Here is a 15288-nt window from a genome sequence, read left to right as displayed (position 1 = left end):
TTTATCTGATGCAGTTTCATTTTTTATTTTATTTTATTTATTTTATTATTTTTAGTTGCATATATTTTAAATCTCAATATCCTGAATGACTTCCTTTAAATCTCAGTATCCTCTTGAATTCAGTGAATGAGCTCCTAATGTAGGTACAGAAATGGTTATAATCTTTCATACATGATCTACTCACCTTCATTTCATAATTTCTCGTTAACTTTTAACTGGACTTTTATTATTGAACACCTCATAGATGCTCTACTTCGGGTTGAATTCTGAGAAGTGAGGGCAAGATAAAGCCTCTAATCTGAGGTGCATACTTCCTATCCTTTGCTGGTAAACAAATTCCCGCTCGACCACACGTTACTTCAGGATCCTTTCCACAGATTTTAAGCTTCTGACAGAGAACAGCTCCATTTTTTTGAATAAAAATATCCTATCTCTACTTTGGCAGTAAGAGTCTTCTTCTCTATTTCTATAATTATTTTTTTTTGACAAGCTGATAAGACATTTCAATGAAATCAGATCTGCCAATCTCCTTTGATGGACGCACACTTGTTTCTCCATCACAAGGACCCTCTAATATTTTGCAGATACATTAATAATAAGCTAATCAAGGCACTATAATGTTTGATTGATAAAATGCAATTCAGAATGTCTTTAAATGCGCACTGACTAATCATCTTCAACAGAACCCATTTCTGTTTAAATTCTTTTTTTCTTTTTTTAATTTTTTTTAATTCTATTTTTTATAAATTTATTTTTTATTGGTGTTCAATTTGCCGACATATAGAATAACACCCAGTGCTCATCCCGTCAAGTGCCCACCTCAGTGCCTGTCACCCAATCACCCCTACCCTCGGCCCACCTCCCCTTCCACCACCCCTAGTTCCTTTCCCAGAGTTAGGAGTCTCTCGTGTTCTATCTCCCTTTCTGATATTTCCCACTCATTTTTTCTCCTTTTACCTTTATTCCCTTTAAATTCTAATGGAAACTTTCTTACACCACTCAGTCTGGAAGAACTCCAAAGATAAGCTAATTGGCTCCCTGAAGTTATTAACATGGATACCAAGTGGCTAATTCATTTTATGTTATTTTAATTTGTGAAATAAATAATAATTCAATTGACCTTAATTCTGTAATAAAGTTCTTATTAAGTTGATGAATGAAATTTATCAGCACACTTTTTGTACTTTAATTTCAATATTTAATACTATAAATTGGTCAGTTTATCAGATAACCTAGCCTGATAAAGCTTAACATTGTTGGGACACCTAGATGGCTCACTGAGTTAAGCATCCAACTCTTGGTTTCGGCTCAGGTCATGATCTGAGGGTCGTGAGATCGAATCCCACATCAGTCTCCACACTCAGCAGAGTCTACTCAAGATTTTCTCTCCCTCTCCCATTCTGACCCTCTTCTTGCTCTCTCTAAAAGAAATAAATCTCTAAAAAAAAAATAACTCTTTACATTTGTTGCCAGATCATAGAAGTCTGTATTTTCAAAGAAAATAAAAAGTATTATTATTTTTTCAAATTTGAAAGACTTAAGCCCATAACGATTCCAGAACTTATACAGTAGTCGTGGCCCAGAGAGTTAACCAATGCAAAAAGGAAATTCCCTATTTATTCCCGGACCTCAAAGTAAGATACTATAATAGTCATACATCGATTGTAATGTTAATAGAGAAAATTTTCACTATTCAGGATACAAAATTTGGACTAGCAATTCATTTATAATGTGCCAAAATATTAAAGTACTGGCATTGTAGCAGCATTCGGGAATGGAATAAATATACGCAAAATATTTTGTGAAGATACTTTATTTGCTCTTATTTTTATGGTATTATTATTAATAATTACTAGTGATACTGTTGTGATCCTCATTTTAAAGAAGGTTCACTGGTTTGCTCAAGGCCTCCTAAGACCTAGGAATTGAACCTGGACAGTTTGGCTCTAGAGTCCATGCTCTTAGCCACTGCATCATGTTGGTCAGAATTAGGAGAAATAATAGAGCAACTGCTTTGTATGTATCTCATTGGAAACCATTCTCAAACTCACCTAAGACCCAAGGGACATAAAATGCTGCTTCTGGTATAACCAGAGAGATTAGTTATAGGCACTCTATTTCACAAAGAATTAATATATGTAAAAGTAACAACAATATTGGTGACAATAATAGTAAAAACATTTTTTTTTTTGGATTCTTGAAACTAACCTGTGACAAAACAGCATGGGAATTTCATACATATTTTCAATATGAAGAAATAAGACCACACAACTAGTAAGTGTCAAGAGTCAAAAGTTTAATCCATGGAATAGATTTAAAAAAAGGGGGGGGAGCCAAATCTCATTCTAGGAAACTGTAGAATAGCATTACTCTGATGAAAATAATTTAACTAAACTGGTCAAAAAGATCTGTGAAGATTTGATAGTCACACTTACCAGTGCATTCCCCATCTCTGGCAGAGAAACTAGCAAAAAAAAAAAATGGGTATGCAATAAATGTTTGTTAAAGAGTGAAAAACGAGCCAATATAGATTAATCCCTGGAAATATTTTGTAAATTAAAGGCCCAAAAATGCCAACAAAATGCTTAGCAAAAAGCAGAAAAATGTTATTTTGTTGTGAGAAGCCAAATTATTTTCAGGCCTGGGAAGTGATACAGCTTGTCAGCTCTCAAAAGAAGCCAACAATTCCAACAAAGGCTCTTTATTGTCTTAAACTTAAGGCAAAGGCTTTATTTAGAGAGATCTTATTTTTAATTAGTTTTTATTTTTAATCTTCAATAGTGTAGTATGTTTAAGATTCTTCAAACTGGACCAATCACGTGGGTAGTTAGAGAATGTAATTAATGACAAATCTGCTCTGAAGGAGCAATTGATCTAATCTTTAATCAGATAATTTGATAAATAAGTAATATTTAAATAAAGATATCCCATCATACCACCACCACTACTACCACTACAACCAAGAAAAGAAAACTTCTTTTTTTATATTTTTATTTATTTATTCATTCACAAGAGGCACACAGAGAGAGGCAGAGACACAGGCAGAGGGAGAAGCAGGCTCCGTGCAGGGAGCCCGACGTGAGACTCGATCCCAGAACCCCGGGGTCACGCCCTGAGCTGAAGGCAGACGCTCAACCACTGAGCCACCCAGGTGCCCCAAGAGAACTCCTCTTTATAAAATACCAAGCAAATTTGTGAAGCTTACAGAGAGAACAGGACTCAAAAGCAGAACTTAGCTGATTGAGCAAAAAGATACTCAAAATCTAAGTGAAAAGGAATGGCTATTGCAACCAGATAAATTTGATTAAATATTAGAGAACATGTTTGAGCCATGTAATATAAACATAATGACAGGTGGCTAAGTGTTCTTATTGTTCCCTCATTTGACTAATCTTCTGAGGCTAACTGTGCTAAATTTTATTTTCCAAATGCATCTATGAACATGAACAGTCTGATTGAGGTTATGGATCTGGGTTTCTGAGCTATTCCATAAACAAAGCAACATCTGATAGAGGCGTGATTGGTCAACTAAGAGCTAAAAAAAAAAAACAACCCTACATTTATCCACACCTACTAACTAAAACCACTACACCAAAGATGTAATACAGTGTATACAAGAAACCGATATATTAGCAGACCCGTGCTTCTAATACCACGAGATTTGTTCCATAGAAGTCAGCAAAACAAAGGCCTCGTTTCAAGTGCTTGATAATTCTTTCAATTAATTAACAAACAGAACAAGTGAAACGTAAGACTGAATGTAATGGCAAACAAGTAGCAGCAATCCATCAAAGTCATTTATATAAAATTATTGAGCTGGTACAGTGCTAACAGCACTCAAGAAAGGCGTCACTGGACCAGATCTGGAGAGAAGAAAGTACCGTGATTAAAGGAATTAATTGGGGGATCCCTGGGTGGCTCAGCGGCCTAGCGCCTGCCTTAGGCCCAGGGCGTGATCCTGGAGACCCTGGGATCAAGTCCCACGTCGGGCTCCCTGCATGGAGCCTGCTTCTCCCTCTGCCTGTGTCTCTGCCTCTCTCTCTCTCTCTCTCTCTCTCTCTCTCTCTCTCTCTGGGTCTATCATAAAATAAATAAATAAATCTTAAAAAAATATTCTAAAAAAAAAAGCAATTAATTGGGGACAGGTGTATCTCAAGTAGGTAAAGAAAGCATTCCCACGTATATTAGATTTTAAAGACAAATATGACAGAAATATGGTCTAGTTCATCGATCCGAGGGAGAGGTGAAGAACCGAAGACACAAGGGTCTCACTTAAGGGCCTTTCCTAACTTTGTGACTGTAGGTCCACAGACGTTACTCAACTCAACGCCAGAACATGCTCTACCCCAAATCATCTTTTTTGGAACCATGGTTGCGGAATCAGGACTGCCTGAGGGTAGACCACATGGTGGTCTGGCCATGGCCACACTCTCTAGACTCTCAGGAAAAACGGTAACAAAGACGTCTACACTCTTCAGACGCCCCACAGAACGCCTTGGTCTATGTCACAGAGAACTAGTGAAGGTACAACGTTGAAGGCTACACGGTAAAGGCCACCAAAGTCTTCGGCATTACAAGCCTTCATGGTACAGTTGAGCCAAAAAATCTTCAACGACCTCAAACCCTTCGTCGTTTTGTTTTTGTCCTTTTACATTGTTTTATTCATATCACTTGACCTCACTACTTCCATTTCTCACTTTCCTGTCTAGAAACATCTGAACAGTGTTAAAGTAACCTTGATGAAAAGAGGAGGGGGGAAAAAGTCCCATAAAGTGTTATGGACTGAGACAGCTACTCTTTTCTTAGAAATGAGTTGTGTTCTAATGTCTCTGGACACATACAGCTTTCTGCCTAAGGATGATTAATAATTAGGAAATTAATAAATTAGCTTTCGGTTGCCCTCCTAGTCCACAAGCCTTCACTTCTGGTCATATTTGCGTTAAAAGCTTTGCAAAGCAAATTAAAGGCTGACTGATATCACAGGTGACCAATACACGTATTGTAGGGAGATAAGAATCTTTAAGAGTCGTGGTGAGGGGTACAGATTAACAGGGGCATAATCTGCTCTCATACATACATGTCTATGAATAATGATGTCTAACAGAAGATTTCATCATTTTGGCATAAATTTTTGGCATTACCAATTTTTTGGTTTATCCAGTGCTTCCTGACAAGTTTTAGCAAGTGGAAGTATTTTGCCTACAAACTGCTCTTCCATGAAAAGGGAAAGAATGGGTTGATTTTCCCTGCACTATTTCGAGGTATGAAAAAGGATGCCCTGATGTTATTGTTAGGGTCCAGAATCAGAAGCATTTTCTTCTTAGAAAGTGTCTAATCCTGTCAATTTATCAGTTGCTTTTGAAATTCCTATGGAAATGCAGAAAGATCTTGACACCCCGCAAACCTGAACATGGTCTTTGGAAGAAATACTTTATTCCAAAGGGAATGCTCATTTGTCTTTTATCTCTAAGTTTCAAATACACAAAACCTGAAATGCTTAGTGTCTTTCTGAACAAAATGACTTTGCTTTAAAGAAAATTCATGCTTTAAGAACATACATGAGATTTCCACTTGCAGTTTTGTTTTAAATTTTAAAAATTCACACAGGAGAAAACATGAGGTAATGTGACTACAAAAATCTCCCAGTGGGATCCCTGGGTGGCGCAGCGGTTTAGCGCCTGCCTTTGGCCCAGGGCGCGATCCTGGAGACCCAGGATCGAATCCCACATCGGGCTCCCGGTGCATGGAGCCTGCTTCTCCCTCTGCCTATGTCTCTGCCTGTCTCTCTCTCTCCTGTGTGACTATCATAAATAAATAAAAATTAAAAAAATATATTAAAAAAAATTAAAAAAAATCTCCCAGATACGTACCTGAATATATAGAAGGATATGTGAAATATGGAAACCAAGGAATTATGTTTGTTTTTCTTCCTTTCCTAAAGATATCTTCTTTAATAAAAGTTGATCTTTTATTAGAAGCCGTGAATGAAGCTGAGTCACATTTTCTGAAACTTAACATACCTTAACAAGCTCTTCAAAAGCTCCCAACTCCCAAACAATTGGGAAGCCAAAGTCTTGAGTCTTATAAAAGAACAAGTGTAAATAACACAAGTCTGAATGCATTATCCGTTCTTCATGTGTAGTTTTATCCTCAAAAAATGCATTTGTGCCATAAAACTTCTAAAGTCGTCACTGTATTGAAACAATTAGCAACTGATGGCTCAGCTCTTTTTATACCTTCTGTGAAGTGATGCCCTTAGTAGGGCTACTGGCCCATCATTAACATAGTTTGTAAAAAGCCCAGAATTGGCCCTAGAATGAGAGAAAATGGAGACACAGTTTGCTAGGGTAGTGGCCTTAGCCAGAGCTCCTGCCAGGTGTCAGCATGATAGGTGCATGTCCTGCCTTCACTGTTAGCCTGCTAGACGCTCTGCACCGCTCTTCTGCCACCACAGGTGAGAATCCAAGTCTCTGGCCCCTTCTTAACATGGACATCCTCTGCGGGTGAGCAGTTTACACAGCCTGAGTGTTAGTGTGACCCTCAGTGCATGGGACACACACACAACAACTCCTCCCACGTGTACTCAGAGTTCAGCTATGGGAACAAGACCCTTTCCTTCAGGGCCACCTGCTACTGTCCTCCCTACAGCCCTTACCAACCTGTGCACTTCGCTTCTTGGCTACAAGCCTCTTTTCTACCCATACCCCACACTGCTCTGATCACTAATGCTAAGGAAAAAGCCACCCTTTCCCCCAGAAGAGATGGTTACCACTCCCCAGTCCCACTCAAATGAGAAAAAAAATATATATACATATATATATGATCTATTCTTTAAAATAAAAAAAAATCTATGTTTTCAGCAGAAAACTTGCTTGCAGAAAGGGGGTGGGGAGAGTAAAAGGAAAGCAGGAGAAGAGGTCCATTTTGAAGGCTGTGGTCCCCCAAGAGACCCAGGTAGGCATTCCTTCCACCTTCCTTCTTGTCTTTCAATGTCAGTGTCACTGTTAAGCTACTGAACGGGATCAAAAAGACCATCACCCTCTGGAACTAGCTTTAAGAAGTCTTTAAGTATTTCACATTCAATATGTGTTAGTCACTTGGAAAAAGAAAAAAAATATGTATATATATATTATTGACCAAGTTGAAAACAATTGGATCATCTAATTTACTGACTTTTCAAGAGTAGAAAGACTATATAATGTGGATTTTGATCATGATACATAAACAGAACTACATGGGAAATCATGAATATGTATATATATCATGTAATATATTTATAATTATATATTATAATTATATTATATATTTATTATATATAATAAATATATAATTATATATAATAAATATATATATTCCCTTCCAGGGAACAGAGTGAGATTTAATACAATTGCCATCAATATTATACTGTAAGTTGACCCATCCAATAACATCATCACTATATGTATATATATATATATTTATAAGATATAAATATATAAATATTTATATTTATAAATAAATTTGTATATTATATATAAATATATTTATATTATTTATTTATATTTATTATATACATATTTATATATATTTGGTATTCATGGACTTCAAATATATATATATACATATATATATTTGGTATTCAGTATTTATAAAGTCAGATTCAAAAAAAAATATTTAATTTCCAAGCGATCTATCTGTGACCAAATAGCCCTATTGGGCAAATATATTTTGATATTAATGAAGTATAGGCAATAGTATCAATATACCAACTTTTGTTGAAATATCTATTAACTGATGGTGAGAACCAAGCCAAAGCATTTTTCCCTACAGACATTAAATCAAGGATGGACTTGAGAAATGAAGAGATGAACAAGTAAAATATTAACCAAAACCGAGATGTGTCCTCTCTACCTTTCCACTCCCTGCTCTGAATAGTAAATCGTGTATATTATTGTTCAGGATGCTGAAGCAGGTGTATCTTTACATTGGAAGTGAAAGAAACATTGAACTCAATAAATTCCATTTCAGTTCATCAGTGATTTTCTCAACTTCTTTTTGAGTGAAAATAATTTTAAAAGCAAAGATAATTTTATTGCAATGCCTGTTAACTTCAGCAGGCAATTTTTGTTGGAGCACATTAAAATGATACTCCGTCTAATTGGAGAATTCATTTTTACTAGTTAAGTCCTATCCATGATGGAGACAATTGAGAATGATTTTTCAAGGTTTTGGGCAATACACTTTAAGGTATCTCAAGTATTTAGCATAATGAAGTTTAGTTGCATGATTCTCCATTAATAGTTATCTTTACACCCAGGTATGTGTCCTCATAAAAATTTAGGGAAAATTCCCAGTCTGCAGACTTTATCAGCATACAAAGTGATTGCTGTGTGAAGCTCCAGAGAATCCCAATTCATTTAACAAAAGAACATACACTCGTGCTTAATAATTCTCACTAGAGCAGCACAAAGCTGCATTCAGGACACTGGAGGAGATGCCTCCGACATAGATACAAACTATAATGAAAACGTGTGCAATATGCATGGGAGATGCGATTTTGCCTGCATCAGCACCGGTCTGTAAAATAAGGAATTCCTCAGACTAGCATTTTACCGTGCATCCTTCTCCTGCACTGAAACTCCTTTAAAATTAAAATTATCAAGAATTGCTGAAGAGTACTATGTTATATTGAATGAATCTTCCTTTTTTTTTTCCTTCCCTTCCAGGAACACAGTGAGATTTAATACGACTGTCATCGATATCATACTGTAACTTGACCCAGCCAATAACGTTGTCACTAACAGCCAACTTTGATGAAATAGCATCAAGCAAAAGGTCTACGTGCCCCTGAAATGTATCCTTAGCCCTGAGCTGAAGAAGTTGCTTCTGATGATCCTGACACTTGTCTTTGATTAATGAAACACTATATAAGGCTTATGTTCTTATAGAATATTCCACTTTGCCAGTATAGATAAGAATTGATTTGATGAGACCAAGCCTAGTTACAGAGATTATAAAAATTATTTTGTAATCTTTAGATAATTGTTATAAATCCAGGGTGTCAAAACAGGTGACTGGGCTTGGAAATGTTAGGGCATCTATACATAAAATCAATGCACCTTTCTAATGGAGCATTTATTTTTCAGGTACATGATGCCTACGCACATTTGTATAGTGGCTCATACATTTCCAAGACCTTGCAAGTTATTTTATCTTCACAAAAACTCTGCGAACTTGGTAAGTCATGACAATTGCTCCCATTTTTCAAGTGATAAGAAGGAGCCAGAGAGGTGAAACAGCTTTCCTGGAATCTGAATTTCTTCTTTCCGATCCATTCCCCTGACCTTACCTCACACTACTCATAAAGGCTCCTCTCTATAAGATGGGAAGCTCCATTAGTTTGTTGGGAACAAAACTATCATAACAGTTTTTACTCCACATAGTGTTTCTAATATAAAAACTGATTACTTCTGTATCAGAAACTGGCTCTGAACACACACACACACACACACACACACACACACACACACACAAATCTAAGATTTTACTCTCTGAAGCAGACCAAGCATGTATACTGGCCCAAATCAGAACAAGAACTTCCTTAACAACATTATGCAATTCTGGGCTTTTTTTATTGCTATTCCACTGAAAGTAGATTGTCAGAGCAATCACCCTAGCAAATTGAAATGGTATTTTAGCGTTTGAGACTCAGTGTCTAAAAATGATAAAAGCAGTGTTTTTGAGATTAGAGACAAAAGAGGTCAGCTTTCCTGAAATTCTTTACTCCTGACACGGGCCTGACTTCTGATTTTTCTATTTTAGGCTAAGCTCTAGCGAAGCCCAAGCCTTGTGCTCCTAGGCAAGCTTTTGTGCATATCACAATAGTATGAGTTACTGCTGACACAGCTGTCACTCTTGTTCTTTCTAGTATTTCTTCCACTCCTGCTGATGCCATTATGAAAAATAGTGCTGGCACAGCCTTAAAGTCACTTAATATCCTCTAATCTGTGGGACTAACTTATCCTTAAAATTTTGTTTGCAAGGAAGATATTAGTGATATACGTGGGAGCAACTTGTTTAGTTTCTTCTCATAGGTTTTTCGACTTTCGTATATTGAGGTCCTCTACAAACTAAACAAGGCTAATAAAAATCAAAAGCAATCAAAGATCAGAAAGTATTTATAATCTTTACAATCTGAGCATAAAGAGACATCATAAGACGTGTACCTCCTCGTTACTGCCTAATTAATTGTAATGGGGTTTATTCTTTCATTTATTAGTTTAATAAGGTGAGCCTTCTATACCACTGTACTTATGCCATCATTAATTCCCATTTCTTAATTATAAGATATGGATTTATTAGAAATAAAACCCTGTATCTTACCACCCCAAGGTCTTTAGACTTCTAGCTCATGGTCCATATTCTATTAAGAACAAAGTCCCAGGTGCATTATTTATTCTTTATGTTCATTTTCAATACATCTTGTAACTATGTTCTCCAGGAGGCCTACATTTATAAGTTACCTGATAAAAATGATGAAAGAATATAAAAAAATTACTCAGAGACAAAATCCAGTATAAGAACATCAAAACCTGGGATATGTTGCCATCCTAAAGCCATCAAAAGCTGTCAGTTTTCAGCCCACATATAATTCTGTTGATTACTTCTTAATCCAAGATGTATTTTTCATAATGATGAATAGGAGGGATTTTACGATAGCTGAATGAACTTAAAAAAAAGCGTACCTATATGAGCAGTGTGTCATTCATAATAAGGTCATTTTTTTTAATATTGAAACATAATGAAATTATAAATCAGCAATAATCCACAGCATAATGAAAATTAAATGAAAATTTTAAACAGAGTTGCTTGAAAGTCACCTAAAAATCAAAAGATATTTTGAGGGAATTGGGGGAGTATATTCAATATCCTTAAACATTTGTTTTAAAAATTTCACTTTTGTTAAAAGAATACTTTAAATAATTAATATCATATGGTATTGGTGATTGACTTTTCTTCCAAGTTCTTTAAAGGTATTTTCAATCATTTTCAATGCCATGATAAAACAGTTCAAGTAAGATATTTAAAATTGTGTTACATATACATACATAACTAGATACAGAGGGCTAAGCAAAATTATCTCATTATTTAGAGAAGTGAACCATGTTGCTTTTATAAAATAAAGATAAAGCTGCATGAATATAATTAAAACCTATCAAAATATTACTATTAAAAAAATATTACTATTGTCATGTCTCCTCTATGCAATATGTATGATCACATTTTTTACTCAGCAGAAGTTCGTTGAATTTATGGTAAAGAAGTTATATCATGACTTACAGAGACCTTCTCGTTTCACCTTGGTTTAAGTCCTCAAATCATACTCATAATTCTGACAGATAATTAGATAATCACTATTAATAATTCAAACATCAAAAAAGAGCAGTGTAAAGTAAATACATGTTACTGTCTATGCGAGAGCACAGGTGAAATATGAGCTTCTGGAAGTTGAGAAATGTGAATTCTTTGCAACTAAATTTAAAATTCAAGTTCCAAAACAACATACGCCTTGGGTTTCATTTAATAACATAGTTTCTAAGTGATGAATAGAAACATATAAGATGAAAAACTTATATTAAAAGACACATAAAAACCACACCTTCCCTCTACTTTTTCTTTGAGGATGTTCTAGAAATATCACTGCTTAAGGGACAAATCCGACTTCAGGTTCAGACATGCATGTTCTTAGAGTATAGGTATATAATGCTTCATGAAGTTAATGACATCTTAGTAAGTCATTTAATCCTAAAGTACATCTACCACCATCATATATTTTATAAATAAGCAAATATTTTAGGTAATTTGTAGTCACAATGAAGAAATATTAAGGTTACATTTCTCTAAATATTGAAATACTCTAGACACTTAAAATATTACTTACTAATTACTGTTACCTTCGCAATTTTAAAGAATTTTCCTTCGTTATCAAATGCAACAATCTAAAATGTTTCTATTAAGAAAAGCTGTAACATTTTCAAATCAATTTATAGTCCATCAAACTCTATACAGTTCTAATAAAATAAACAGAACTCTTTTGGAATATTTCAAATTTCAGTTAAATTTAAATTTTGGTTACCTTTTCCTTATTGGACATGGGATTTTTTCTTAAAGGTTTTATTTATTTATTTATTATTCCTGAGAGACCCAGAGAGAGAGGCAGAGACACAGGCAGAGGGAGAAGCAGGCTCCATGCAGGGAGCCCGATGCAGGACTCAATCCCAGGACCCTGGGGTCATGACCTGAGCCAGAGGCAGATGCTCAACCGCTGAGCCCTCCAGGTGTCCCTGGACATGGGATTTTCCAGACAGTATTTTCAGTCACCTCTAGTGATAATATAAGCTCTGTAATACCAGAGCAACCTTTCACTAGGAATTCCAAACCAAAAATGTGTACCTACCATGTTCCAGCCAGGGTAGAGATAGTCTGTGCCAACAAATTCAAAGTAGTGAGCAAAACCTTCCTTCAGCCACACGTCTTCCCACCATACAGGGGTCACGAGGTCACCAAACCACTGCAATTGAAAAATGAATGGGCATCAGATAAAATCAAAGTCATCCCAGAATTATTTTATCTAAAGTTAAAGGTATTAAACGATGACTATCAAAACTGGAATTCATTCCTCAGCAGATTTTGTGACCTTAAAATGTATTGTGGCAAGATTATTGGTTTATTGATTTATTCAACTACTTGGGAGACACTACTCTTTTTGGTTTTGTTTGTTTTCATAAATGCATTTAGGGAAGAACAAAAATATAATGATCAAGAAATACAAAAAGAATATTTAACCTGGAGAAGACAAGACTCAGAAGAAAAAAAAAATGATGACAGCTATTTTCAAATATTTGAAGGCCTAGTGTGCAGAAGAGGAAAAGACTTGTGTCTTGTGGCCCTACAAGGAACAAACAAGGGCTAATGGATGGAAATCAGAGTTGGTAGATGTCTGCTGAATATACAGGAGGCAGAATGAGATGGCTGAAGAAGAATAATACAGCCTTACGTTGTGAGCTACTTTGGAGCATTGCCTTGCAACAGTGCAGACAGCTCAGAGAAAACATTGGCTGATTGAAGGAACTGAGGGCTTTCATGATGCTCCACCCTTGAGTCTCTATGATCTTCTGACAATAAGGGGTTAGGTTAAAAAAAAATCCCTAGGGATGCCTGGGGGGCTCAGTGGTTGAGCATCTGCCTTCGGCCCAGGGCGTGATCCTGGAGACCAGGAATCGAGTCCCACGTCAGGCTCCCTGCATGGAGCCTGCTTCTCCCTCTGCCTGTCTCTCTGCCTCTCTCTCTGTGTTTCTCATGAATCTTCAAAAAAATCTCTAAATTCCTTCATGAAAAATAATGCTGTCATATTTTTTTTTGAGAGCGAGGAAAAAATAAAAAGAAAAGAAAAGCTAGTGGGGGTGGGGGATGAGAGGGAGAGAGTGAATCTTAAGCAGGCTCCAGGCCCAGCATGGAGCTGCACATGCAACTCAATCTCAACACCCTAAGGTCATGACCTGAACCAAAACCACGGGTCCAATGCTTAACCAACTGAGCCACCCGGGGTGCCCCAATAATGTTGGCAGGTTTAATTGGTGTTTTAATTAGATCGTGATGCACCACTCTGAAATCCTTCTTTAGTTCAGCAAAAAGTTAAAGAAAATCTTTTTTTTTTTATTAAAAATAAAAACAAAAATATTATATGCCCGGAGTGTTCCTAAAGACCTTGGATGTGATAATGAAAATTAGAATATGTCCCTCTGGGATGCCTAGGTGGCTCAGTAGTTTAGCGCTGCCTTCACCCCAGGGCATGACCCCGGAGTCCCGAGATCAAGTCCCACATCGGGCCCTGCATGGAGCCTGCTTCTCCCTCTGCCTGTGTATGTCTCTCTCTCTCTGGATCTCTCATGAATAAATAAATAAAATCTAAAAAAAAAAAAAAGAAAGAAAAGAAAAGAAAAGAAAATAAGAAAATGTCCCTTTTCATTGAGGTGTCAAGGAGGATGAGATGAGATACAAAATTAAAAAAAAAAAAAAACATAAGCAAATGAATGACACAATTTCAGATCCGATAAAACGTGTCATTTATTTTCAGGTTTTTTTTTTTCTTTTTTTACTAGAATCAAGATTGAAATTAGCATTGCAAAGTCTGTGTAATGGGGGAGGAGCCACCTTAGATCATCAAAGCAAGAATGTTCCGTCCCAGCCAGTGACATCGGAGCGGAGACTTCAATGCTAAGAAGGAGGCAGTCATGAGAAAGCCTTGGGAAGAAGGTTCCAGGCAGATGTAGGCAACACTGAGCGTGAAGCCCCGGGTGGGAATGAGACATTTAAGGAACGGACGGAGAGGCAGGCGGCGTGGGCTCAGGCCTAGCCCAGGAGCCCCGTGGAGCAGGCCTTGGTGCTCGAAGCCTCGCCACAGTCACCAGTGCCGCCTGCCCAAGGGGCTCCCTAACTGAACCACGAGGAAGACAGGAGTCTGGGTGGGTGACCAGCAAGCAGCTGATGTCTAAAATAATTGTTATTTTTTTAAGATTTTATTTATTTATTCATGAGAGAGACAGAGAGAGAGAGAGGCAGAGACCCAGGCAGAGGGAGGAGCAGGCTCCATGCAGGGAGCCCGATGCAGGACTCGATCCCAGGACCCCGGGGCCAGGTCTTGGGCCGAAGGCAGGTGCTCCACCACTGGGCCACCCAGGCTGCCCAGTAATGGTTATTCTTAATCAAAAACGCATGCTTCTTCCTTAGGCAGAAAACCCGTCTTCCAAACGGTGACCACACACGCAGGTGTGGGACAGGGCTGTGGAGGCGATTGTTTGGGAGCAGAGGGGGAGCTGTGGTCCCCCAGGCTCTGGCCCGCCGACCCAGGGGGGCGAACACGAGAGTAACACACGCCCATGAGCCGTGAAAGCAGCGCCAGGAGCCAACAAACACATCAGCACGAGCAGACAAGACGCTGGGGCCTTGGACGTGCCAGAGGGGAGCTCACCCTCCAGGAATCGCCAGGTGTCCCGGGAAAGCTGTGGCCAGCACAGTGGGGGGACCCTTCATGGCCCCGCGCTGAGGACGCGGCCCACCTGGCCGGCTGGCAGGTACAGCCAGGTGTCTCTGCAGGAGGCAGCCAGGGGGAGCAAGAGGTGTCCAGCAGATACAGCCAGGTGTCCCTGCAGGAGGCGGCCGTGTGGCCCAGGGCCAATCCATCAGTAAACCTCTGCTGGTGCGTTAGCAGTTGGCAGTTCATGTGCTTTCACCAACAGCATTTTCACA

The 15288-nt window shown here is 37.8% G+C and overlaps 1 protein-coding gene across 1 annotated transcript in view; it reads right to left on the bottom strand.

Moving 5' to 3' along the window:
• The window catches only part of TRHDE (thyrotropin releasing hormone degrading enzyme), a 366839-nt gene that overhangs the window by 153609 nt on the left and 197942 nt on the right, over positions 1–15288 (bottom strand). Inside the window, exon 6 of the mRNA XM_055328866.1 lies at positions 12437–12550. Coding sequence (XP_055184841.1) covers positions 12437–12550 — 114 coding nt within the window. The remainder of the gene's footprint in view (positions 1–12436; positions 12551–15288) is intronic.

The sequence above is a fragment of the Nyctereutes procyonoides genome, unplaced genomic scaffold (assembly GCF_905146905.1).
Source record: "Nyctereutes procyonoides isolate TBG_1078 unplaced genomic scaffold, NYPRO_anot_genome, whole genome shotgun sequence".
Lineage (NCBI taxonomy): Eukaryota > Metazoa > Chordata > Mammalia > Carnivora > Canidae > Nyctereutes > Nyctereutes procyonoides.
This window is presented reverse-complemented; position numbering and strand designations above follow the sequence as displayed.